The sequence below is a fragment of the Monodelphis domestica genome, chromosome X, assembly GCF_027887165.1.
Source record: "Monodelphis domestica isolate mMonDom1 chromosome X, mMonDom1.pri, whole genome shotgun sequence".
Lineage (NCBI taxonomy): Eukaryota > Metazoa > Chordata > Mammalia > Didelphimorphia > Didelphidae > Monodelphis > Monodelphis domestica.
The window spans coordinates 482,211-506,049 of record NC_077235.1 but is presented as its reverse complement, the minus strand read 5'-3'; the positions used below and the strand labels follow the sequence as shown (position 1 = coordinate 506,049).

General features: G+C 55.8%; 3 protein-coding genes across 6 annotated transcripts; 1 reads left to right on the top strand and 2 right to left on the bottom strand.

The window, feature by feature from the left end:
- Nucleotides 1-6,505: 6,505 nt before the first annotated feature.
- Nucleotides 6,506-11,255, top strand: PLP2 (proteolipid protein 2). 4 transcript variants are annotated; one of them, XM_056809088.1, is made up of 7 exons: nucleotides 6,506-6,740; nucleotides 8,033-8,557; nucleotides 9,129-9,729; nucleotides 10,435-10,590; nucleotides 10,688-10,783; nucleotides 10,863-10,953; nucleotides 11,044-11,255. In XM_056809088.1, exons 3-7 carry the CDS (start codon nucleotides 9,634-9,636, stop codon nucleotides 11,064-11,066), a joined length of 462 nt encoding a protein of 153 aa, XP_056665066.1. In that variant the 5' UTR covers nucleotides 6,506-6,740; nucleotides 8,033-8,557; nucleotides 9,129-9,633; the 3' UTR covers nucleotides 11,067-11,255. The 4 variants fall into 4 exon arrangements, with proteins under 4 accessions (XP_056665066.1, XP_056665064.1, XP_056665067.1 ...); XM_056809086.1 differs by having other exon boundaries at nucleotides 6,557-7,056; XM_056809089.1 differs by having other exon boundaries at nucleotides 6,581-7,056; nucleotides 8,033-8,147.
- A 64-nt stretch (nucleotides 11,256-11,319) lies between these two features.
- Nucleotides 11,320-16,531, bottom strand: PRICKLE3 (prickle planar cell polarity protein 3). The gene is made up of 6 exons (XM_056809309.1): nucleotides 16,521-16,531; nucleotides 16,116-16,252; nucleotides 15,690-15,832; nucleotides 15,204-15,545; nucleotides 14,184-14,295; nucleotides 11,320-12,888 (listed from the first exon to the last, which is right to left on the bottom strand). Exons 1-6 carry the CDS (start codon nucleotides 16,529-16,531, stop codon nucleotides 12,593-12,595), a joined length of 1,041 nt encoding a protein of 346 aa, XP_056665287.1. The 3' UTR covers nucleotides 11,320-12,592.
- Nucleotides 15,801-23,611, bottom strand: SYP (synaptophysin). The gene is made up of 7 exons (XM_056809085.1): nucleotides 23,104-23,611; nucleotides 20,724-20,789; nucleotides 18,199-18,323; nucleotides 17,431-17,629; nucleotides 17,141-17,335; nucleotides 16,658-16,958; nucleotides 15,801-16,537 (listed from the first exon to the last, which is right to left on the bottom strand). Exons 1-6 carry the CDS (start codon nucleotides 23,119-23,121, stop codon nucleotides 16,662-16,664), a joined length of 900 nt encoding a protein of 299 aa, XP_056665063.1. The 5' UTR covers nucleotides 23,122-23,611; the 3' UTR covers nucleotides 15,801-16,537; nucleotides 16,658-16,661.
- Nucleotides 23,612-23,839: the final 228 nt, after the last annotated feature.

The window sequence follows — 23,839 nt, the reverse complement described above, 5'->3', positions numbered from 1 at the left end:
CTGGCCTCTGCCTCCCTGATTGTCTCCACTCTTTCCCCTATGTTCCTTGGGCTTCAGAGATGATCTTATTCAAGGTTGTCCCCCAGTTCCATTTCAGAGACATGGAACCAGGCCCTCAGAACTGGAGACCCCAGATCCAGAAAGTCCATGGACATAAGACTAGGCCAATGCCTCCAACAGACTAATGTCCCAGTTCCTCAAGTGACCACCTCCTCCACCCAGCCTGAACTACACAGATATGGGTGTACCCTCAGTCTCTCTTGTCCACAAGTGTTTCACCTCCATGTTGATGAACTCCAAAATTCCCTTTCTGACGTCTCAAATTTTGATCCGAATCTTTCAGTTCACTGTTGCTTCTGCTAACTTAAAACATCTAAGTCATCCTCACTGCAACCTGCAATCCTTCCAGCCGCCAAGCCCCAAACCCATCCCACTCACCCACTGGGTCTACTACAAATAGACTTCTGAAAATCTTCACTGGGTCCTCACTGAAGCAAGGCAATCCTCTCCCAATTACCACTGTGACACAGCTGAAACATTCACCAAGAGCTCCCTCTTTTCTCCCCCTCACCTCACATCATTCTCTCTTGACCCCCCCCCCCCCACCTACCCCAATAGCTCCCTATCACCTCCAGGATCAAATACAAAATGCTTTTGGGCATTCAAAGCCAGTCCTGTTCTAAGGACCATTCCCCCAACCTCATCCACCCTCACTGCCTTTCCAGTCTTATCACTTATTCTCATTCCCATTTCCCATGTACTCTACCATCCAGTGACACTGGCTTCCTGGCTCTCTCCCTCCTCACCTCCACCTTCTGGAGAGCTTCCCTGCTTCCTTCAGGTCCCAGCCAGAAGCCCACCTTTTCCAGGAAGCTTTTCCTGATTTTCCTTCATTTGAGTGCCTTTGCTCAATTTATCCTACCTGTAGCATGTTTAGACATTGTGATAGAGGTTTCAAACCCCAGAACTGGAGTTACAGTCTGGGAAATTGCCGGAGCCTCAGACACAGCAGAGGAGGGGCTCCTGAGGTTGTTCTGGAATCCTGGGAGAGCAAGAGAGTCTGTCATAGAGGCAGTTAGCTCTCTCTAAATCCTGAGGCAGCCTAAGGAAAGGGCTGATCAAGACTTTGCTCCTGAGGAAAGACCTACATGTTTCTCCTGGTGATTGGATGTCCTTCCACCCCCCCACCCCCAGATTCCCAAGGACCAATGGGATCATTGTCAGGGATCACCTGACAGCTCGTGGTGCCCTGCAGCTGGATGGTGCCAAGAGGGGCCAAGACCAGGGCCATCTAAGCCTGAATCTCTCAGGAGCCCAAGGCTGCCAAGGCCTAGGTTCCCCAACTTGAGGAGGGAGGTAATGGTAGCTAGAATAGGGACACCTTTCCCTCTTTCCTCACAAAAACCCTTCCCGCAGCCATTTCCCTGTGTTATTCTCAAATTGATCCCGTTAGAATAAAGTTTGTCATCTTTCCCCAACTGATTCTAGTGTGAGTTGAAACCAGTTCCAGCTTGAGGGGGAAGGGTAACTCTCTCTCTCTCAGGAAGACTTTTAGTAATAGAGGGAAGTCAAGAAGCAGTTTGGGGTTAAGCAGCCATAGCTGAGGGGGGGGGGGACTACTCTACTCTCCTCTCCTCTCCCTTGGCCAAGCCAAACAGCAGCTGTCTCTCCTGAACCCTGCTTTGAAAGGGGAGGTCTCTACTCTTTCTCCCTCTCTCTCTTTACCACCAGACTTAACCCTCTAATACATCTTGGCACCCCTCAGCACCAGGAGCTGTCAGGTGATCCCTGACAATGATCCCATTGGTCCTTGGGAATCTGGGGGGGGGGGGTGGAAGGACATCCAATCACCAGGAGAAACATGTAAGTCTTTCCTCAGGAGCAAAGTCTTGATCAGCCCTTTCCTTAGGCTGCCTCAGGATTTAGAGAGAGCTAACTGCCTCTATGACAGACTCTCTTGCTCTCCCAGGATTCCAGAACAACCTCAGGAGCCCCTCCTCTGCTGTGTCTGAGGCTCCGGCAATTTCCCAGACTGTAACTCCAGTTCTGGGGTTTGAAACCTCTATCACAACATACACCTTCACACGTTGTCTCCCCTCTTTGAGTGTGAACTCCCAGAAAGCAAAGACTGTCTCTGAGCCCTCCTTGTGTCCCAACACAGCACGGTGCCTGGTACATGGTAGGTAGCCTTTCTTGCCAAGGCAAACCTTTCCATGGGCACCCTTGGCTCCATTATCATCCCTATTTTCAGATCTCCAATTTCTCCTTATCTATTCATTCCTTGGGTACTGCATATAAACATCCTGGAGGGTCCTCCATTAAAACCAAACCAAACCAAACCAAACCAAAAAACCTCACTTGCTCTGAATATCCTCTTCCTCTTTCTCTTCCCCCTTTTGGCTAAACTGTACTTGCTACCTTGGAGTGCTCTCTGCACAACTGTTGCCAAAGCCAACCCTAAAGCTTTTTGGCCCTCCTTCTCCCTGACCACTGTTGATCAATGAGATATCTCCTCTTTAATACTCTCTCCTCTCCTGGTTCAATGCCTGCCTCTTCATCCAGTTTATTCCCACTAGCCCTGGGGATCCCTCAAGGCTCTTTCCTGAGTCCTTTCCAGTTTCTCCCTTTGTATTATATTATTGGGGATCTCATCAGCTCCAAAGGTGTCCCTGATTGTCTCTAAGCAAGGAATACCCAGATCTGCTTATTCAACCCTCCTCAGGCTCTGCTGAGCAACAATCTCACATCAAGTCTCACCCTAAGCCTTTTAGAGATGTAGTGCCCAGGCCCCACCCCACCCCACCCCATCCCACCAGACAGGGGCGAGAGGAAGCGTACCTGCTGGACTGCTGGGCAGAGGGGGCAAGTGATAAAAGGTGTGTGTGTGGAGAGGGGGAGAACGGCCCAGAGCACACTGCTCCACTCCAGTTCTGTTCTCCTCCAACCCCACCACAAACTCAATGAGCCGATGTCTGGACCGTCACCCCACTCCCAAACCTTACCTCAGATAGGGGAGAGAGGACACACTCCCATTGGGCTGCAGGGCAGAGGGGTGGGAGAAGTGAGGAATGTCCTCAGGTGCATGGAGTGGGGGAAGGGAACAGCTCCACCCCCACCCCCCCCACCCCCTGTAGTCCCTCTGGCTTTCTAGCAATGAACTCTTAGCAGGAGACTGCAGGCATGCCCTTTTTGACACCTGTGTCATAGGTTTTCCATCACTGGCCTAAGTCAAGCCCAGCCCAGCCCAGCCCTCAAAGTGATCTCCTAAAGCCCAGGTATGCCAGGTCACTTTCCTGCCCAGTGAGCTCCAGGGACTTCTTAGGGAAATCCCCAAGTTGGCATTTATTGGGCAATTGCCAATCTTCTTACACTTCCCCCCATTCGAGATGCTCCTCCACTCAGTGCCCCTTCATCTCTCCTCTCGGCCAGCAGCAAGCCTCTTGGTCGCGAGTTTCTTTTGAGATTCAGCTCATACCTCATCTTCTGTAAGATTCTCTTCCCCTCTCCCCTACCCCCACCTATGATCCCCTGGATCACTTCTTCTAGCTTGCCTCTGGCTTTCTGGTCTTTTTGCCCCCATACCCTCTGGGTTGAATTCAAGTGTGATCGCCATCCCATTTCTTGCTGGTAATCATGGTCTTTCCTGGCAAGTACCCAAAGGACTGTGAGTGCCTGACTGCCCCTATTTCCCAATTTCATTAATTAATTATCAATTCACCCTTACAAGTAGAGTCCTTCCTGTCAGTCCCAACCATGCATTCTCTGTTCCTGTCAAACTGGCTTGCTAATTAACTGTTTGCTGTAAACAATATTCCATCTTCCACCTCCAAGTTTTTGTGCACACTGTTTCCCATAGCTGGAGTATCTTCTCTCTGGGCCCATATCTGCCCTCTGAAATCTCAACTCAAAACGGCAGCTCAGGTAGAAGTGAAGTTTCTTCCCCTCCCCAGTAGTCATTGTTTTCTCCCTCTTAAAATGATTGCTATTCTATATAGAATTCTATCATAAGTTACCATGAGCAGAAGGTTAAGGCCCTGGAGAGTATGAATCAGAGGGGGCGGGGGCGGGGAGGGGCGGATTTCCTTGTCTTTGGAACCCCAGTGCCTAGCATGGTAGCTACTTGGCACAGACTGGGCATTTAGTGAAACATCTGCTGAACTGAATTTCTAAACCCCGGTTGTGTTCAATCATTAGAAGAAAGAGCAATACAAACACTAAATTAGAACAAGAAAGAGCCTTCAAGAGCTCCCATCTAACCCAGGGAATCAAGGTGCTGCTGCCCAAAATGGGTCAATAGAGAAAGGCAGGACATCGTCCACTTGCTCTCCAGATGCTGAACTGGCATTCAGTAATTTCCCCAACACGAAGGCCAAGAGGCTAGACACCAAGGCAGCCACTGAATTTGGGCCTGGAGGGTGATGTCATCAGTAAGGGCAGTAACCGCTTAGAATATGATTCTTCTAAAGATGTTCTCCAGGATCACAGAGAAGCAGCCTGGCTCAGTGAACACAAACTGGACCCCATGCCACCACTTCTCTCTCAGTGGGCCCTGGTAGCAGAGCACTCGCATGTTGACTTTTGCATGCCAGTGAAATGCCAGGTCAGCCTGTGGCAGCCTCCAAGTGCTGCCATGTCATAAAAAGACTAGCAGTAGCGAAGGAGAACATGACTTTACTGAAAATGTGGCAAGAGAGCCCATGCATGCAAACTCATGCCCAAGCACACAGAAAAGGGAAGCTGGAAGGAAGCCAAGAGACAAACATGGATGGTGACACATGTGTAAAAGTGCCTTCACCCCTCCCCCCCCAGAACACAGAGCTTCTCATTTGTTCCACGTGCCCAACACCAATCTCCAGAGAACTCATAGCGACAGGCAAGGGGGCTCCAAAGATGTGAACGTGGTAAACTACTGCAGGCCAACTCTACATATGCCAAACAATACTACAACGGAAAAGTTTTTGCACAAAGCCAAAGCAGCTTGGGTCAGCAGCAGGATAGTTGCCTGGGAGAAAGAAAAGGCTCAGCAGCCTCTCTGATATGTAAGCTATGGTCAGACTGGTAAGGTTAAGTGCCATTCCTCAACTATTAAATGGTCAAAGGATTTGGGCAAGCAGTTCACAAAGGAAGGAATCCAAGCTCCAAACAGCTCCTTTGAAAAAAGCAAATGGGAACAACTCTTGAGATTCTACCTCACACCCATCAGGAAAATGGCAAAGGCTGTGAGAGGATGTGGGAAGACAGACCCATTGTTGTTCTGCTAGGAAAGCTGGGAAGTGGGACTGGTCCAGTAATTCTGGAGAACAATGTGGACTAATCTTCCAAAGTTACTCAACTGCACGTGGCCTTTGACTAAATTTTTAGGCCTTTTTAGGCCAAAGAGATCAGAGAAAGAGGAAAAGGTTCCAGATACCCAGAAATAGTTATTTGTGGTGGTGATGACCTGGAAATGGGGGGAGGGGGCACCCAGGACTTGGGGCATGTGAATGTAATAGCTCATCGGGGGCTGAGAGGAAAGATGAACTGGCCAGAGCCTCCATTCCAGAGGCATTGTCAGGCTGGCAATCTGACCAGCTGAGCCAGGCTTGGGGGTTCTGGTCGGCTGGTTTTTTTTTTTCTTCCCAACGGGCGTTGGAGGGAAAGAAAAGAAATGCTCGTTAAACTGAAAGAGCATTTAAGAAGGGACGCCGAAGAAAACAAAGACGAGCAGGCCAGGGAGTACAGTGGTCAGACCCGTCGGCGGACTAGCAGCCCATGCGTAGAGTACTCTATAGCTCTGGCCTCGTTCTCTGCCAATCGTGCGCAACCACCTTACCGCGCCTCCTCACCTCTGAGGCCCCCTCCCTTCCACGACCCTCAGAAAGTCTTTCTCCTCTTCTTCGCCACCATCCGCCGACCCTCTCCGGGAAGTCGTACGGCTGAAACTGAAAGTCACTAGGCCCGGTGACTGGCTGGATAACGGCAACTTCGGCTCCGTCGTCGGCCATCTTAACGCGCTCAGACCCAGGTCGCGCGTCGCGCGTCGCCTGCTGGACCTCGTAGTTCTCTTTCTCCTCCTGCTCGTGTTCGGACTGCGGAGACTCCGGGGAACTGGCTACCTACTTTATCCAGAGGACACTTTTGAGGACCAGCATGTCAGGGAGAAGAACAGCTGAGCCGATCTTCGCGAGAACCTGCCAGGCAAAACAACAACAACAAACCAAACCAAACAAAACCAAACAAAAAAAACGGCCGAAAAGAATGGCTGCTCGCTGCGCGCGGCCAGCCGGGAGTTGTAGTTTCTTTCTTTTTTCCTCTCCCTTCCCGCGAGCGGGGGGGGAGGGGGGGAAGGGGGAAGAGGAGGGAGCCTTTGCGCTTGCGCAGAGTCCTTTTCTGCCCGTAGCCATGCTCCTCACCAGAAGCGTCTGGTCGGATGGCCTGCAGGGGGCGCTCGAGCTCTTGGCTTCGAGGAGCTTCCTGGGCTCCGGTGAGCTAGTAGTACTTTGTGCGCATGCTCTGTGCTCGACTTGGGGCTCGGGTGAGTCTACTGTAGAGGCTGCGCGGCGCGTGACGTCACATCCCATCCCTTCAAGTCTCGTCCTTCCCTTTGTCCCCAGCCGGGAGCGAGTAAACCTTTAGGGAACGCTCCTTTTCGGAGGGCCCGGGAGAGGGCTGGCTGAGGAACTATATGGGGCTTGACGACCAGACAGGCAATCCCAAACCCTGCCAGGCCGCCACTGACCGCAGGAAATCCCAGATGTTGGGTAGGAAAGGCGAGGCAGCGCACACTGATGAAGTGCCTATTATGTGTCAGGCCGGGTGGATCCCAAGTAACGTCCAAACCACCCAATTCCCTGATCCCTGGGAGCTCCCAGATTAATGGGGGAGATGCAAGGCCCAGGACACCGGCCAAACCAGCAGCGGCCCCATATTCACGCCGGGGACCGGCCCTTGGAGGGGACCTGGCAGAGAGCAGCGACTTCCCTGTTCCGGGTGGGGGAGGGAAGAAGAAGGCGGGATTGTGCGGCTGCTAAGCGACTTGACCAATGTCTTCTTCGAGCCTCCCAACAACCCTGGGAGGTAGGGGCTACCTATTATTATCATCCCCATTTTACAATTGAGGAAAACGAAAGGAACCGAGGTGAGGTGACTCAGCCAGGGACCCACTCAACCACGAAGTGGTAGAGGCAGGTGAAGAGACGAGCACCTAGATCCCCAAGCCCTAGAAAGCTCGGGTGGAGGATTCAGCCCAGGGCCCGCTGGAATGTTAGCCCCCGGAACCTGCTCCGAGCAGTGGTTTGTGTGAGCTTCCAACCCCCCCCCCCCAGAAGGGCCAACGCCACAAAGCCAATCTTGTTCAAAGCTTTGTTGCCTAGACTTAAGAAAGCGTTAAGGGTGCAGATTAAGCCTCCAAATGGTTCCCTTTTGGTCCTGCTTTCGTTTTTGGTAGCGAGCTGTGGGTTCAGCTTTTACTTGAACACCCCAGGGCAGCCGGTTGGTCTCCTCCAGGCGGCTGAACTTCTGGGCGGGGAAGGCACTGGAAGACAGAATTGCAGTCCGGTGCAACCCTCCCACCCTTCGATGAATCCCTACCGTGGGCTAGAAAATACCAAAAGGATCCTGCCCAGACCTAAACCGAGACTCCCAAAAGGCTGCTTGGAGGAGGGAACCCAGGGCGACCCAGCCCAGCCGCGGGGGGGGGGGGGGGGGGGGGAGGGGGGGGAGGAGGTGGAGGTCCAAGAAAGAACTAGTCCGGGGCCTGTGACCCAACTCCACAGGGATGCTAAGGTGGGGGTCGGTTATCCTTCTGGCTGGGAAGCACCTCCCTGGGCAGCCAGCTGAGGGCGAGGTCCCTGAGGCCCCAGAACTTGGTCAAAAAAATTGGGCCAGTCCCATATAGTGGCAGCTACTCAGCTCTGCTTTGGGCCCTGCTTTTTGGAGGTGAGCATCCCATATGGTCTGAGCAGACTCCCTCTTGGCCTCATTGCTCAGGCCTGCCAGCCCCTGAACCCCCAAAATTCCCAAGCCCCCAGATGTCCTCGTTTTGTCCTCCTAGGGACCATTATCATCTCGAGCTCTCTTGGACAGTAATAGCACAGGAGACTGAGCAAACACCTAACTAACTGCCCTGGAGGAATTTGTCACCAGGTTCATGTGAACAGAACTGACAGGTGTGATTGCTGAGTCCCTGGCCCTAGTATGTGAGAGCTAAGGGGAAATGGTTCTGCCCAATTTTCCAAGGGATTCGAAACCAGCCCCCAAGGGTGCCATGTCACTTTGGTGGGAGGCACCCTGCTGGGTCCTGGGTGGTCCTCTTGTAATCCCATGGAGATAACCTAAAGCTGGGAGGACAGAGTTGGGTCTAAATGAATCCAATGCCAGTGGGATGACTGGGAAGTCTTATCTAAGAGTTCACAGAGTCAACTTCACCAGGGAAGGGTGGGAAGCTTCTATAAGGGCTCTTTGAAGCAGCCCTAGCTATCTAGGGGACTGGCTCTACTTCGGGGCACTGTGGCTGAAGGACACCGAGGAACTGGCAAGGGTCCAGAGGAGGGCAGCCCTGATGGTGAAGGGCCTCCAGGTTAGTTGGGGGTGGGGGATCTGGGTGGAGAAGAGGGCCCAGAGGAAGGCTGCTTTCCAATTTGGGGAGGACTACTGTGGGGAAGACCCACTGAGGGCAGAACCCGGAATGGGAACATCGAAGAAGAATCCTTGAAGTGCGCTGCTGGGCAAGCCGGGCCTCACTCGAGGCCTCTGAGCAAAGCCAGAGGGGGCCACTTCTTAGGCGTGTCACACTTCCAGTGTGTCACTTGAGTTTGAACCTGGCTGACTAACTGGGAGCCCATGGAGATGGTGGAGCAGCAGCAGCAGCAACAGCATTTGCAATAGGGAGGGAGAAGCTGGGAAGGGTTGGGTAAAGAAGAGCGGAAGGCTTGCGGATGGCTTCGGTTTGCCACGCTTAGGAAATATCCTGGGGGGTGGGGGGGAAGGGCTGTGCTGAATGGCCGGATAGCAGGCCCATCTCGTCCTGGGGAGAGCTGCAGAGGGCTGGGGTTCAAGGCTGTGGGAAGAGGAGTTGGCCTTGGTGCTGGAGAGCTGGCCAAGGGTGCACGCAGAACTGTGCCTCTGGTTTTCCCTCCTGCCACATCCAGGAGCCAAGTTTGAGGGAAGTCCAGCAAAAGCCACTCAGCACTCCGGTCCAGCAGGCACAAAGGGCCTCGAAGACCTCCTCACAACAGCCTCATCCTTCAGGCTTTGCTCCCCCAGCCCGCTGCCGCTGCCGCTGCTGCCGCCGCTGCCGCTGCTGCCGCCGCCGCCGCCCACCTGGTGGGGGAACAGTGAGGGTGTTTCTCCTCCCCTGGGCAGGGAGGGCCTCCCGCCTGCTCTGGGTCCCCTCCATATAGGGAGACCCGAGCGTCGGCCCCGCCCTCTCCGCTCCTCTCTCTCGCCTAGAGGTGATGATTCACACTCTGGCTGGGCAGGGGTGGGGTGGGCAGCAGCCTCACCTACTTCCTACTGGGCGTCGGGCTGCAGAGGACCCACCAGGGCTGTCAGGGACTGCCTGTGCTGTGCGGCTCGAGCTCGGGGCAGCGTCCAGCGCCTCCCAGACAGGAACTTCAGAGAAGGAGCGTCTACCTCTCTCCCTCTGGCCCCAGAATGGCGGACTCCGAGCGGAGCGCAACACCCGACTGCTTGGCGGCCTGCACTGCGTTCTACCGCACCCGCAAGGGGATTTTCCTCTTGGTGGAGATGGTGAGCGCTCCCCGAGGCGCGGGAGGAAAGGGAGGAGAGTGGCCGGGGGAGTCGGGGCATCTGGAACTCCGATCTGGCCAGGGTGGGGTGGGGGCTCCGGGCCAATTGCTTGGGGCAAGGCAAGAAGGGTGTGTCTAAGCACGTGGAGAGAGGAGGAGGAGGAGAAAGCAGCCTCAGGGGGCACCTCTCCCACTCCTCGTGGGGCCTCTCCCCAAGCCTCTTATGCGGCCCAGGGAGTACAGAAGAGGGACTGGGGAGAACTTATGGCCACAACCCCGGGCCCTGGGGAAGGGCGGCAGAGAAGGCTCCAGGAGTCTGACTGGAGCAAGGTTAGGCAGGAATACGAAAAGGGTGTGTCTCCCTTTCTTGGGGCATGCTGCCTCGGTTTCCCTCCTCCTCCTTTCTCCCCCCCCTCCATCCTCCAGGATGGCCTTGCCTGCTTCCCACCCTCCATTTTCCTGGGCCAGCCACTCAGGGTGTCTGGGCAAATGGAAGCAGCCTGTTGCCTCGACTCCTCCCCCAGCAGCTCTGGAACCCGAGGCAGCTGCTTCATTCATTCCCTCAGCCTAGGGTCCTGGGCAGGTGGTGTGGGGGAGGGAGGGAGCCCTGAAGGCAGGCAGGAGCTGGGGCGGGGGGGGGGGGGGGGGGGGGGGGGGGGGGTGCTGGCTTGGAGGCTTACGGTGCTGCTGGGCCTGGCCCGAGCAGGTGCTGTGTCTGCTGATCCTGATCTGCTATGGGGCTTCCCACGTCATGGGCTACCTCACTTTACCGGTGGTGCAGATGGTTCTGGCGGGGGTCTTTTTCGTGGTCTTCATGTTGAACATCCATCACCAATTGCAGTTCATCAGTTGGCCTTGGAGCGTGAGTGCTGGGGGGAGGCTTCTGGGCTTTTTCCCTTTGGGCTAACTCTCTTGAGCAGGCCTAGGGGAGCCCCACTCATTGCCGCCCCCCCCCCCAGGACTTCTTCCGGGCCCTCATTGCTTCAGTCCTTTTCTTCATCACCTCGCTCATTACCATCATCAAACACGTGGATACTCAGAGTATAGTCGGAGGGGTAAGCTGCCCGGTGGGCTGAGGGCTGGGGGCCCCTGGGCGCTCTGCTTCCTCCCCTGACCCTCCTGGCCCTCCCTCAGGTATTGGGGCTTGTGGCCACCTTCCTGTTTGCCTATGATGCCTACAGCACCTTCCAGGCCCAGAGGAGCCGCCACACCCCAGCTGCCACCGGTAAGTAAGCAAGCAAGCAGAAGTGGTGCTGAGGAGGCCCCTGGCCACATCTGGCTCCACCTCACCTCTACCACTGTCACCCCCTCCCAGAGTCTCCAGATGGCCCTTCGTAGCCCCGCTGTGGCCACCATGGGCTCCCTCCCCAAAGAGGACGGCCAGTGGAGGAATCGGAATGACTGTGGACCTCCCTCCTTTCTGTCCCCTTCAGGAGTCAGCCTCTCTGAGGGCCCAGGGGTTTGGGGCAGCTGGCAGACCCAGAGAGGGGGCACAGGAAGACGACAAATAAATGGGGAATGAGTCAACTGATGGGTTGATTGTGAACTTCTTTGGTGGGCAGCAGATGCCAATGGGGGGGGGCACCTTCACAAAAACACCATCTGGGAACCCAAGCACGAGAGTCATCATTTTAATGTTCTGGAAAGCGTAGGCTGGCCCAGTAGGTTCTCCAGGTACCCGTAGGGGATGCTGGGCAGTAGAAGGGGGATGTGGCGAACTTGAGCCACCATCCACTCCAAACCCCTATTTCCATTTGTGAGAGGAATGAGGCTGAACCAGGTTCTCAAGCCACAGCGCAGTTCCTGTCCCTGTCCTGGTGTCAATCCTGGCTCTGAGCTGACCTAGGAGAAGCCCTCCACCTCCCTTCCTTCCCTGGGGGGACCCAGAGAAGCTCTCTGAAGGGCTTGGGGCAAAGGAATGGGCTCCCCAAAGAGGAGGAGGAAAGGGGAGACCCAGGCCAAGTCCCCCTCCATGTAGAGACTGTGACAATGTGAAGGTGGCCTCTGAGGCTGCTGCCTCTCCTCTGATGGGGCCTGACTGGAAGGCTCTGGGGCTGCTCCCTCTCCTGGGGGGCTTGAGCCACCAGGGGTTCCCAGAAGCTAACATGGAGCTCCCCTGAGGAGGCTGGTGGGTTAGGGGCAGAGGTGGCTGGAGGATTAGGCTGTAGAGGCTGCCACTGCAAAGGGCTCACTCAGTGGAGGCCCAATGCAGGCATGGAGTGTCGCTGTGGGACCCCATGGCAGAAGTGGCTGCACTCTCTGCCCACCAGGGAGCCAGAGTATGATCTGGCCTGGAGAACTATCGTGGTAGGAGCCATGGGGTAAGTGGCCATCACCACTGCTGCCACCTTTGCTGGAGCAGGTAGGCTGCAGGCCCAGGAGTAGAAGATCTGCCCCTGCTTGGGCAGGAAGGGCTCACCTAGCAGGAGTTGCCCAGAGCAGCAGCAGCTGAAACATCTCTCAGATGCATGCCAGTGTTGCCCACCTGGGTAGGGGTGAGAACAGAGTGAGAACTGGGCCAGGAAAAATGAGGCTTGGTAGGGCTAGAGGCCTATTAGCTCCTCCCTCTCTGCTTTTCCCTAAGGCAAGGACCTCCCCCTATAGCTTCCCCTCTTCCCAAGCCCATTCAGCCTGTAGGCTCTGGGGTAAACTGAGGTCCATGGCCCAATGGAAGCTGAGAAGGGATGCTCATTGCCCTTGCTTAGGTTGGCTCAGGGAGGCTCCCTCACCGATTCACTCTCCACTGCTGTCACAATACTGGGTGTGCCTGGCCTCATAGCAGGCCCCACAGTGAGGTCGACTGCCCCTCATCACGTAACGCTCCCCCCCCCCAGAGGCCCCTCACAGTCAAAGCAGCAAAAGTGTCACAGGTGCCAGTGATGGCCCTCAGCCTCCATGCATTCTGCCACAAAGATGATCTGGGGAGGTGGGAAGGAGATGGGCAGGAAAATGGAAGGATGGAAGGGTGAGGGGCCCCCAAGTCCAGGTCTTTCTTTCCCTCCTTCCCAAAGGAGGAATAAGATGGCAGGAGCTGTGTTCCTCCAGTCTGGATGCCCCTGCCTCCCTGCCAGTCCCCTAGTTGGGCCCCTTGGATACTTCATCACAGGCTTGGCATTGGAAGGTACTCCACATGGTGGCATCCACAGTAGATTTTCCCGGCCTGGTAGAAGTAAATGAGGTCAACCAACAGTTCACCACAGGTAGTACAGAGGAAGCACTGGGGATGCCAACAGGTCCTGTGGCCTACCTGGCTGGCAAAGACCAACAGATTCCCCCCCACCCCACCCCCCATCGATCTGTTTCCCACACTGTGAGGGAGGAAGAGAAAGGCACCATTGGCAGAGAAGGCAATCCATCTGGCAACCAGCAGGGTTAAAAGAGGAGCTCCTCTAGGGTGGGGCTTCTCTTCCTTTCTTTGTATTTGTGATACACAGTAGGTGCTCCATCCACATTGGCCAACTGACTGAAACAAAGTGCCTCCTTTGGGCCAGGACCTCGATTGTGGAGTGGGTGAATGGGTGGGCAATTGAGTGAGCCAGCCCATAGCCCCTGCCCTCTCAAGGGGATTATAGCAGTCCATGTTTCTAATGATATTTTCCTTAGAAAAATCCTTACAGGAAAATATGAGACATAAGAGACCAAGTGGAAGTAAGAATTCTGAGATAGAAGGACGTGGCCAAGAGTGGCGCTAGGACAGATAAAGAGAGACTGCAGGGAGAACTCCAAGGTTGCAGGAAACAGGAGAAAAAGCAGGGGGCCTCACCCCAGCCTTTATTGTGGATTGAGAGGTGATCAATGAATACGTGACATAGCAGGTAGTTCTTAACTTTGGTTGGATAGACAATGACAAGGTCGGAGTTGGTGGGGATTCTCCTGACATGAGCTTTTCAGAGGAATGAGGTTTGACAAGGTGAGGGCTAAGCCTTTGTGACTCAGGCTCAGGAATTCTCTTGCCCTTAGAAGTGCCGATACATTGATCATGAATGGATCTGATCAAGTACTTAATACATCAACCGTACCCCCATGCCTGGTAGGTTACAATTTGAAGAGGCAGAGGTGAAGGAAGGAAGGGTCTTCTGGGTATAGGGAACAGCCTGGCCAAAGGCGTGGAGGTGGCATGCAGAACCAGCCATTGGCTGGAAGGGGAATGCCATGAGGCTAAAAGTGGGGGCTGGCAGCCAGAGGACTTTCTGTTTCATCCTGGGAGAGAATCACAGGGAAGCATTGTAGAGTTGATTTCTCGGGAGATCTGGAGTGGGGAAACTGAGGTACGAGGGGGGTGGTTCTGAGCCCTGAGTGCCCCCTCACCTGCTCACAGATGACCCCCGTAACAGACACTGGGAATGCCCTATGACTCAGGGGTCATATGGTTGGGCTGGGCACCCCCCTCTCTTCACTCAATTGGAGCCCTCCTCTGGAAGGCTGTCCACAGACTGGGGAGTGGGGAGAGCTCACCTCTGTCATGTGGGGGCAGCTGGTGAAGCAGTTGTTGAACCCAGTAACTTTCCCCAAGGCTGTTCAGGTAAGGAACTTTGTCCTCTGGCAGACAGCTGAAAAACTGGTCCACCTGGGAGCAATGGAGAGTTGAAGAGGGAGAGAGACGGCGGAGGCAGGCAGGGTCTTGGTGGGGAGGCTAAGACCAAATCTGTGGGTCTTTGAGTCTCAGGAGAAGATCACTCTTGGCTGGGCCAGACTTGACTTGCTGGGCCATAACACCTCAATGGAACTGGTCCCAGGGTCAGCCCTGGGGGGGCTTCTCAGAGGCCTCAGGTTTCCTGCCACTTGGAACAGGTGGGTCCTTAAGCCCTGCCTGGCCCACTGCTCCCACCCAGAAGCCTCTGCTCTGGCACCATCCCAGAGAAATGCCTGGCCCCAAGGGTACAGTTGAGTCAGAGGCCAGAACTCTGGCAAGAGAACTTGTTTCTCTTCCTCTGGGAGGAGCATTTGGAGTGGGCCCACCCTGGGCCCAGCAACAAGCACAGGCAGTTCTGGGCAACCTGGGAGGCCTGGAAAGGGCAGGAGAAAGATGGGGAGCCAAGCCGGGGTGCTCAGGGGGCTCTGGGGAAGCCCCCTGCCCCCTGGGAGGAGGCCAAAAGGTTACTGGCTCAGGCTTGGGGGGGGGCAGCCAGAAGGCTCCTGGGAGCCGCTGGAAGTCGGAGAGGAGGCGGCCCAGGAGCTGCTGCTGCCAGGGTGCTCCTCTCAGGGGCACTTGCAATGCTGGCAGATCTTCCTATGCGGAGGGCAGACCTCGGGAGCTTCAGAGAGGCCGACCGCTGGGGCTGCGCCCCCACCCCCACCCCCCGCAGAACCTAACCTCCAGCGGTGAGCCAGGAAGCCGGGCACTGGGCCCCACAGCCGTTTCGCGGGTGCCTGTCACACTCGGGAGGAGGCTGCAGACAGACAGGCTAGGAGGCGCCCTCAGTCCCTACCCCGGCCCGACGCGGGCAGCTCCTCCCTCCTGGCCGGGCTCCTTACCCCGAGTCCAGAGCGGCGCCGGCGGGGTGCCGGGCAAACACGACCACCCTGGACTTCGGCTGCCGGGTCTCCTCCCTCTCCTCCGTTTGCCTCGCTAACCCCACCCCGCGCTGCGGCGGCGGGGAGCGCCCGGGGCGGGAGGCTCTCCCCCAGCCCCGGCCGCCGGCTGGGAGGGAGCGCCCCCCCCCCCCCCCCCCCCGGGACGGAGAACCTGAGCGTCTGGGCCTTCCGGGATCGGCGAATGCGGGCGGAGGAGCCTGAGGGAGGCCACCGCCTGCCGAAAGGCCAGCCTGACCCCAGTTGGCATCCGCTACCTCGACTGCTCCTCCGCAGCCAGGGCCCCTAATGCCCGCATGGCCGGTGAGGCAAGGGACCTGAAGGAGAGATTGAGGCGCCCTCGTGGGGGCCTCTCCCCACGGGAAGAGCGGCTGAGTTAGGCAGGGACCCTTTCCGCCCCCGCAGCTAGAAAGACGAAGCGTCAGCAACGGGCTCCAGAGCGGTAGGGGAGCAGCCTCCGAAGGCCCCAGAAGACCCGCTGCTTGGTGGGGGGAGTCCCGCCCCGCCCCCTCCCCTCGGGCCCCAGACAAAAGGCGAAGCTTTGATGGGCTCGGTATGTTTATTTAAGGACACTGGGGTGGGGGGTGGGGGTGGAGAGGGCCACAAAGCTGGACGACGTAGACACACGGCACAGGCACCACCAGGAATTACGGATGCGGGAGGGGCGGGGGCAGGGGGGCCCGGAGCTTCCTGCAAACCTTCCCTCCTGGCCCCCCCAGGGGGCCCTCTGCTGGGCGATCGGCCCGCAGCCTTCTGCCTAGAGCGCTTCCGGCCTCCCTCCCTTCTCCCAGGAGCCTTCGGAAGCCCCAGTTATCTCTTCCTCCCTCTCCTGGCTCCTCGGAGTCACCAAGTTACCCGAGTCCCCAAGGGCCTCCTGGGCGCTCACGTTCTGAGGCCAGCTCCTTCTGGGACCCAGGCTGTCCCGGCCCCCGGGAACTGGGATGGAAGGGAGGAGCCTGGGGGGGTGGGGTCTGGGCTTGCTGTTGTGGCTCCTGTTGCCCAGAGCAGAGTGGGGGAGAGCCCAGGACTCTGGATAAATAATATAGCTTTCTATGGAATATATATGTATAGAATATATTATGTAGAAACACCAAAGACAACTAGAAGAGCCCCTGGGGGGGGGAGCACGAATTGGAACTTGGGGCTCCTAGGCAGGTAGACAGGCAGGCAGGTTTGCTCAGATATTCCCCCTACACTCCCGTTCCCATACCCACACACCAGAGGGCTTCCAGCAGGAGGTAGCAGAGGTGGATGTCTCACCCCTGCCCCATCTCAACCTGCAGAGAGAGAGAGAAAGGGCGGGGTTGGGGCAAATAACTGGCTGGAAGTTTCCTGGGTGCCTCCCCTGGCCCCATCCCCAAAGCCCTGAACTGGCCTGGTCAGAGCCAGCCACTCACCAGCCTACATCTGGTTAGAGAAGGAGGTGGGTGCGCCCTGGGGGCCGTAGTCTGTGGGCTGGCCCCCATAGCCTCCCATGCCACCTGCAGGCTGCCCATAGTCGGGCTGGTAGCCACCCTGAGGCCCGTAGCTGCCAGGGCCCTGGCCATAGCCAGACTCCCCATAGGTGTCTCCCGGGGGGGCAGGCTGCTTCTCCGGGACAGGGGGCTGTGGGCGCAGGAATGGTGCAGACCAGCCGGTCTCCTTGAACACAAACCACACGTTGCCCAGCCACAGGACCAGATTGAGGAATCCAAATACCTGTGGGGAGGCACAACCCAGACAACTTTGCCCTCATCCAGGCCCTTCTGCCCCCTGCTGCTCCCCACCTCCCCAAGGCTTCTATTCCACCCATTGACCCAGAGCCCCCCCCCCCCAACGACTGAGTCAGATGTGGGACCTGAGGGGAGTAAACTGAGGCCCAGCCTGCAGAAGTGTCTCACCACAGAAGTGTTCAGGCCTGAGGTGACCGGGTCCCTCAGCTCCTTGCAGGCCACACCAGGCTGGGTGCAGATGCTACTCATGCCCTTGATCACATTCTCTGGGTCAGTGGCCATCTTCACATCAGACAGGCCCTTGGCCCACGCAGAGGAGCTCACCAACCACAGGAAGGCAAAGGCCGCCGTGACCAAGAAGTCCTGCATGGAGAGACAAGGGCAAAGAGGGACTGAAGTGACTGGGGCCTGGGCAGGTGGGAGGGGTGGCACAGGGGCTGGGAGGAAGGGGGACTCACGATCATGGGACCCTTATTGTTTTCTCGGTACTTGTCCTGGAGGAAGATGTATGTGGCCAGGGCGCCACTGGAGTAGAGGAAAGCAAAGACAGCCACGGTGACAAAGAACTCCGCAGAAGATGAGTAATCGCCCACCAGGAAGACTTTCTTGGCACCATTGTTCTGGCAGGTCGGGGCATCGAAGTACACTTGGTGCAGCCTAGACATAGAGGAGCAGAGCAGGCCCCAGAGACACAGAGTCACACACAGACGGGTCAGAAAGAGCTCTGGCTATCCAAAGGTGAAGGGTGCAGGCTGTGGCACTTCCCAAACTCCCTGTCCCCTTTATGCCCTGGGCCAACCCATTACTTCCCTCCCTGGAGGGTCTGGTTCCATCCAGACCACAGAGCGACCCCCATGGACAGAGAGAGACTGGAAAGGAGACAGGGATGAGAGTAGACTTAAAGGCAATTGTAGATGACAGGACAAAGAGAAGGAAGGGAGAGAGAGATGTGCATCCCAGAAAAGAGGAACAGACCAAGCCAGAGAAAGACACTGGCCAGGCAAGGCAAGAAGCAATGGGAATGGTGGGGGGGGGGGGACAGAAAAAAAGACACTAGGGACTGCCAGAGGACCCCAGACAGATAGGGCATTCTGAGCCTGGAGCTTCTCTGTCTCCCCAGTGGGCTGGGAGGGGACAGAATCCAGGTGCTGGGGAGTTTGAAGAACATGGCTGGGGAGGCTCTTAGATTGAGGGCCCCTGAGGAGTTTGGGGAGCTCAGGTGGCACCTGAAGGGATAGGCGAACTCCACGTCAATGCTGAGCTGGCTTTCACTCCGGTTGGCACATTCCACACTGAGTTTCAGCTCCCCCGTGTAGCTCCCACAGGTAGCAAAGGCGAAAATGGCAAAGACCTTGGATAACAGGAAGTATACAGAATGCCAGTCAGCTCGAGGGTCATCTAGGGTCACCCCCACTCAAGTCAAGGGCCATACTGCATACTAATGCATGAGGAAGGCTCCTCGCCAGCCGCCTTGATGATGGCGCCCTTCCTTCTGTGGAGCTCTGACTGGGACCCTAACCCTCCCTTTGTGCTTTCAGATTACTGCTCAAGGCCAAACACTAATATTTTTATGGAGCTCACCTTAGGGTCCTAGCTGGGATATGCCATTCAGGGGACAAGGGCCTGGCCACCTCATCTAAGGCCACTAAGCCAAGGAGATAAGGGGCTGCTGAGGCAGCCTGCCCAGATTTGAGCACATCTCTGACATTACTCTCATGGAGGAGATGGACTGAGCAGGGCCAGATGATTAGAGTTTAAACGGCAGCATGACCCAGAGTCATCATCAAGGCTTCATTGGCAAGCTGGCAGGAAGTGTCTCCTGGGGAGGCCTAGGAATCTGGGTTTGGGCCTGGCCTGGTTCACCTTTTTCTTGGGGAATGGAACAAAGGCCTAGCTGGGCTACTTAGCAAATCTGGGAGGGATACAGTGAACAGAGCACATGACAGGCAGGTGAGCGGATGGGAGGGATGGATCCACAAAGATCTGGACAGATTGGGGGGAAAGGAGACCAAATTCCTTAGACAAATAAACCCTTATTTGAATGCCCAAATCAGCATCCCAAATCTAAGATGGTGGAGGCCTGCTTGGATGATGGCAGTCTGAGTAAACTGGAAACTCAAGGAGGTGAATGGGAAAGTGATGGTCCCTCTGGCTTCTGCCCTACCTGGACCTGGTCCAGAAGACTGTGTTCGGTTCTAGACCCCACAGTCAGAAGCTGGATAGCAGCCAGGGGAAGCTAAAGAGGCTGGGGCGGGGCCTCAGGAACACGATGTCTGGCCATCGACTGAAGGAAGGCACTAGGATTGTGGAGCTTGGAGACGGGAGCTGAAAGGAGGGTTTTTTCCTCTAGGATGTGAAGGACTAGCTGGCTTGGGGAGCAGGAGGGTAGTAGCCTTGTTCCACTTGGCCCCCAGAGAGCAGAACCAATCTGGGCTGGACTTCAGTTCACAAACTTCCTAACAATGAAAGCTGTCTCCAAAGTCAGCTAAGGTCCCTTGCACCCTGGCTCCTTGGTTGGTCAGTTGGTCGGCCAGCCTTCTGGGAGCAAGTGGAACAATTGTGACTTGCCATCTGTACAATCCTTGACAGAGGATTAGGAGGGCCATCCATCCAAACCCCAGCCTCTCCAGGCTCACTTTTTCCTCTCTCCAACTGACCCTCACAGGCTCTGGTTTCTAGTGGCTCCTTCCCATACCTGATTCACCCACACATCTGGACACGTTCTTGCTTTGCCATGTCTTAATATTTGGCTCCCAGAATGGGACACAGCCACCAGCAGGGGACAGGAGAATTCTTCCCTTCCTCATTCTGGACGCAATTCATGTTATCTTAAATTTCCTGCCACGTCCCACCCCTTACTCCCATAAAACTCATCACCTACTGATCAATAACAAAGGTTCTCTGTCCCAGAAACCATTCTAAGTTCCTAATTCGACACTTATCCAACTTGTTATTTGAGTGTTGGGGCAAGACTTCACATTGATTCCTAGGAACTCTGATTCATCATCCTTAGGATCATTGGATTTAGAGGGGGAAGGGACTTGAGGTCATCAGGAAACCAGTCTTTCCCAAGGTTATTCAACCACTGGATGACAGAGGCCATCGCAGTGGTGATTTGGGAACTTCAGTTCTTCTGTCTTCCCACTTCAGAGTGAACCCCAAATGAATAAACAACCTCTTCATGGTTTATTTACCAAAACCTCTACTCATCCAAAGCCCAGGCCATTGACTCTCAGGAAGTTCAGTGGTCATCTGTTTCAACCCAGAATGTCAGCATCTCTCAATCTCTCTCTCTCTCTCTCTCTCTCTCTCTCTCTCTCTCTCTCTCTCTCTCTCTCTCTCTCTCTCTCTCTCTCTCCTCTCTTTTCCTCTCCTCTCCTCTCCTCTCTTCTCCTCTCTCCTCTCCTCTCCTCTCCTTCCCCACCCCACCCACCAGCCTGCTTCCCTCCCTCCCTCCTCTCACCCAATGGGTGGCTAGGCAGGTGGCAGATGGTCCAGCCATCCTTTGGCCCTCTCTTCTCCTAATCCAGGATAAGTCATGTTCTACCCTCTATCCCCATCTCTCTGCCTGCCAAGGTTGAGAGTGGATTAAGTGGGGGCCCTTCTCCTCAATTGCTCCTAGGGTATGTTCCAGATTAGAATTAGTCATGCCCTTCCTTGGTGTCCTTCCAGAATTCCCCCTCTTTCAGAACCAGAGAACCGCCCCCCTTCTCAATCCAATCCCTCCAGAAATTCTCTGCAAAAGACTTACCCATTCCAGTAACTTCAGGAAGCCCAGGGGCTCTTTGACTACTCGGAACTGACCTCCAGCCACCAGCTGTAGAGAGACAAGAAGGGATTGGGGGGAGGGGGGATGACATAGAGATGAAAAAAGAGGGAAAAAAAAGGCAATGGGGAAGAGGTCGAGGAGGAGAGGACCAAAGAGGGAAGGAAGGAAGAGGGGATGGCAAGGTGGAAACAAACACGGGGAAAAGGCAGGGATCTAGGGCCAGAGGAAGCACCAGCAGCAGTCTAGGGGGAGAGCAGCCCTGTCCTGGGAGAACTCTGAGCACAGGATGCTGACTAGCTTCTCACTTAGTCCTGGAGCCTCTGCAAAGCTCCTGCCCAAGAACAGGGCAGCCCAGAGGGGTGGGGGCGGGGCTGGAATGGCACCCGACTTTCTGGGGCAACAGAAGCTTCTTTCTACTCTTACCACACCATCCCTCTGGCCTTGCTCTAACTCTGCCCCCTATCACCCTAGTTTCTCAGCTCAACAGAAGATGACGCACACACATCTTCTCTACCTTTCAAAGCTCTTCTGAATCTGACTCTTCCTACTCCAGGATTTTTTTTCTAGTTCTCTTTCTGGTCCATCTGCTCATATATGATCCAGCCAGGAATTGTCTATCTCCCTCACTAAATTCTTCCCCCATCCTCCTCCTAGATTAATTCCAGGATTTCTACCTTCGATTTTCTCTCACCCTCTCATGTTCAGATAGCTTCTTCCTTCTCCTGGATGTCCTCTGGGATTTTTACTTTATCTTCATCATCCAACCTCCCCCACCCTCACCCCTTCTTCACATCGAGGCATCATGGCACCCTGCCCCTACCCCTACCTACATCTGGAGCTAATTCTTTCCTTCTCTTGAATGTCCTTTCAAATTTCTACCGCCATCTCCACCCCAATACTATCATCTTCCCCCTGGCTCCCATATAAATCTCTTCCTTGCTCTGAGGCAGGATCTGGATCTGTTTTTTTCTGTCTCCATCTCTGCCTCTTTGCATCTCACTCTCTCTGTCCTCTCTCCCCTTCCCAGGTCTCCTTCCTTCCCTTCTTTCTCTGGGTCTCTGTGTCCTGTCTCTCCTACTCCCTAAAATGCAGGCGTCCTATCTCACTTAGATGGTCCATTGGAATTTCTTATCCATCAACACCCTCCCCCCCATCAACCTTCTGCTTGGATGACCTCCAAGATTTCTGTCTCTCAAATCTCTGTCTTTTTTTTTTTTTTGGTCTCTCCATCTCTCACCGACAAACCTCCTACACATCCATCTTTATCGATTATCTTCTACTCCCTAATTCGATGCTGCTGCCACCCTGCTCCCCAGTAGCCCCCAGAATTCTTCCACTGTCTCTTTCTGGTCACTTTCAGGGCTCCTTCTTCCTCCTTTTTGGGGATGCCTTTTGGGATTTCTCTGTCTATTCCATCTGCATCCCCAGAACATCTTTGCCTTTCAGACCTTCTCTTCCCTTTCCTCCTCTTTGATGTAACCTCCTCCCAGCCCCTAATTTTTTCTTAGCTTGACCTTCCACGCTTGGCTCAGGTTTCTGCTGCTTCCTGAGGGCCCCCCTAGATTTTCTCCCTAAATTCCTCTTCCTTCAGGACTACAGCTCATCTCACCTCTTCCCCTTGGAGCCACCCCTTCCTGGATGCCTGCAGGAATTTTTTCTCCCATTTCCTCCAAACCCCAAGCCACCAAGGCCTCTCATGGCCCCTCCCTTGTAGACCTTTGTATTCTCCTCCTGGCTGTCCTCTGGAGTTTCTCCCTCATCAACTGTTTGGCACTACTAGTCTGCCAGACCTCCCCTGCACCCTCTCATCCTCAATTCCAGGTCTCCTCCCTACTGCTTTGCAGCCCTTTTCAGCTCCTGTCCCCTTAATGAGTCCCCACCCCACCCCCCTTATCCCTTAGCTTTAGAATGCTCCTCTGGGTGCTGCCCCTCACACCTTGGTTCCTTCATCTCCTGCTCCCCCAGATCCCCTTCTCTCTGGCTCCTTTAGTTCTTGCCTCACCCCCCAAGGTGCCAGCTTCCCAATGGTTCCTTCATCTCCTCCCCTCCATCCCCCTCCATCTCCCTCCCTTTAGGTTCCTTTACCTCCGGCTCTACTTCGGCTCCCTCATCGCCAGTTCTGCCCCCCCCCTCCCCTCCGGCTCCTTCACCTCTCACCCCTCAATCCCCCTCCCCTCTGGCTCCTTTCTCTCCTGCCCCACCCCCACCTTCATCTCCGGTCGTCCCCCCCACCCCCGCCCCGCCCTTTGGTTCCTTTCTCGGCTCGTGCAGCCTTAAGCCCAGCGGGGCGGGGCGGAAGAGCCGGCTGCGGGCGGCTGTCCGTGGTTCTGAAGCGCCCTGAGTCGCCTCCGCATTTCCCCACCTGGTTGAGCACGTCCATGGCGGCCTTGTGGATGCTCAGCAGCCGCCGCAGCCGCAGCCGCAGCTGGGGGAGGAGCAGTGACAGAGGCGGTGGCAGGACGGGGGGCGGAGCGCTGTAATGGCTAGAACAGCTTCAGCGGCTCCGGGTGGCGCAACTCCCCCTTCCGCTGCTTCTTCCCCGCCACCCCCACCTCTGTTCCCTGTGCGCAGGCGCACAGAAGCGGCAGGCCCTCCCTGGCGGCGGCGACTTTCGGAGTAAGAGAGGCCTTTTCTCTAATGGAGTCAGAGTAGGGTTCGGAATGTGGTCGCGGGCGGGGTGACTTCGAAGGCTTCCATTTTCTTCCCCCTTGCCTCTTCCTCCTGGAAGCCTTCGGAGATCTCTCTTCCATCGCCGCCCACCTTTGACTTTGACCGGGAATCCTCCCCACCCTCTCATGGGCTGCCCCTGGCAGACTCCTAGGTGACCATCAAGTCCGATTTAGACCTGAACCCTCCTCCCCCTCCCAAGTGCTCCTGGGCCATCCTTAACCCTCCTGAGCAGCTCAGAACAGTTGGGGGGAAAAGCCCTTCTCCTCGGAATCGAGTCCTGCCTCCCCCAGTGCTCCCAGGCCTTTGGAAGAACTAGCTCAGGGCCGAATCTTCAATGGCTGGCAATTTGGCCTGATCTAGAGGAACCTCCTGTGCTGCTGGGACCAAAAAGGTCGCCCATGTGCAGCAGCCTCCTTCAGACCAAAGAT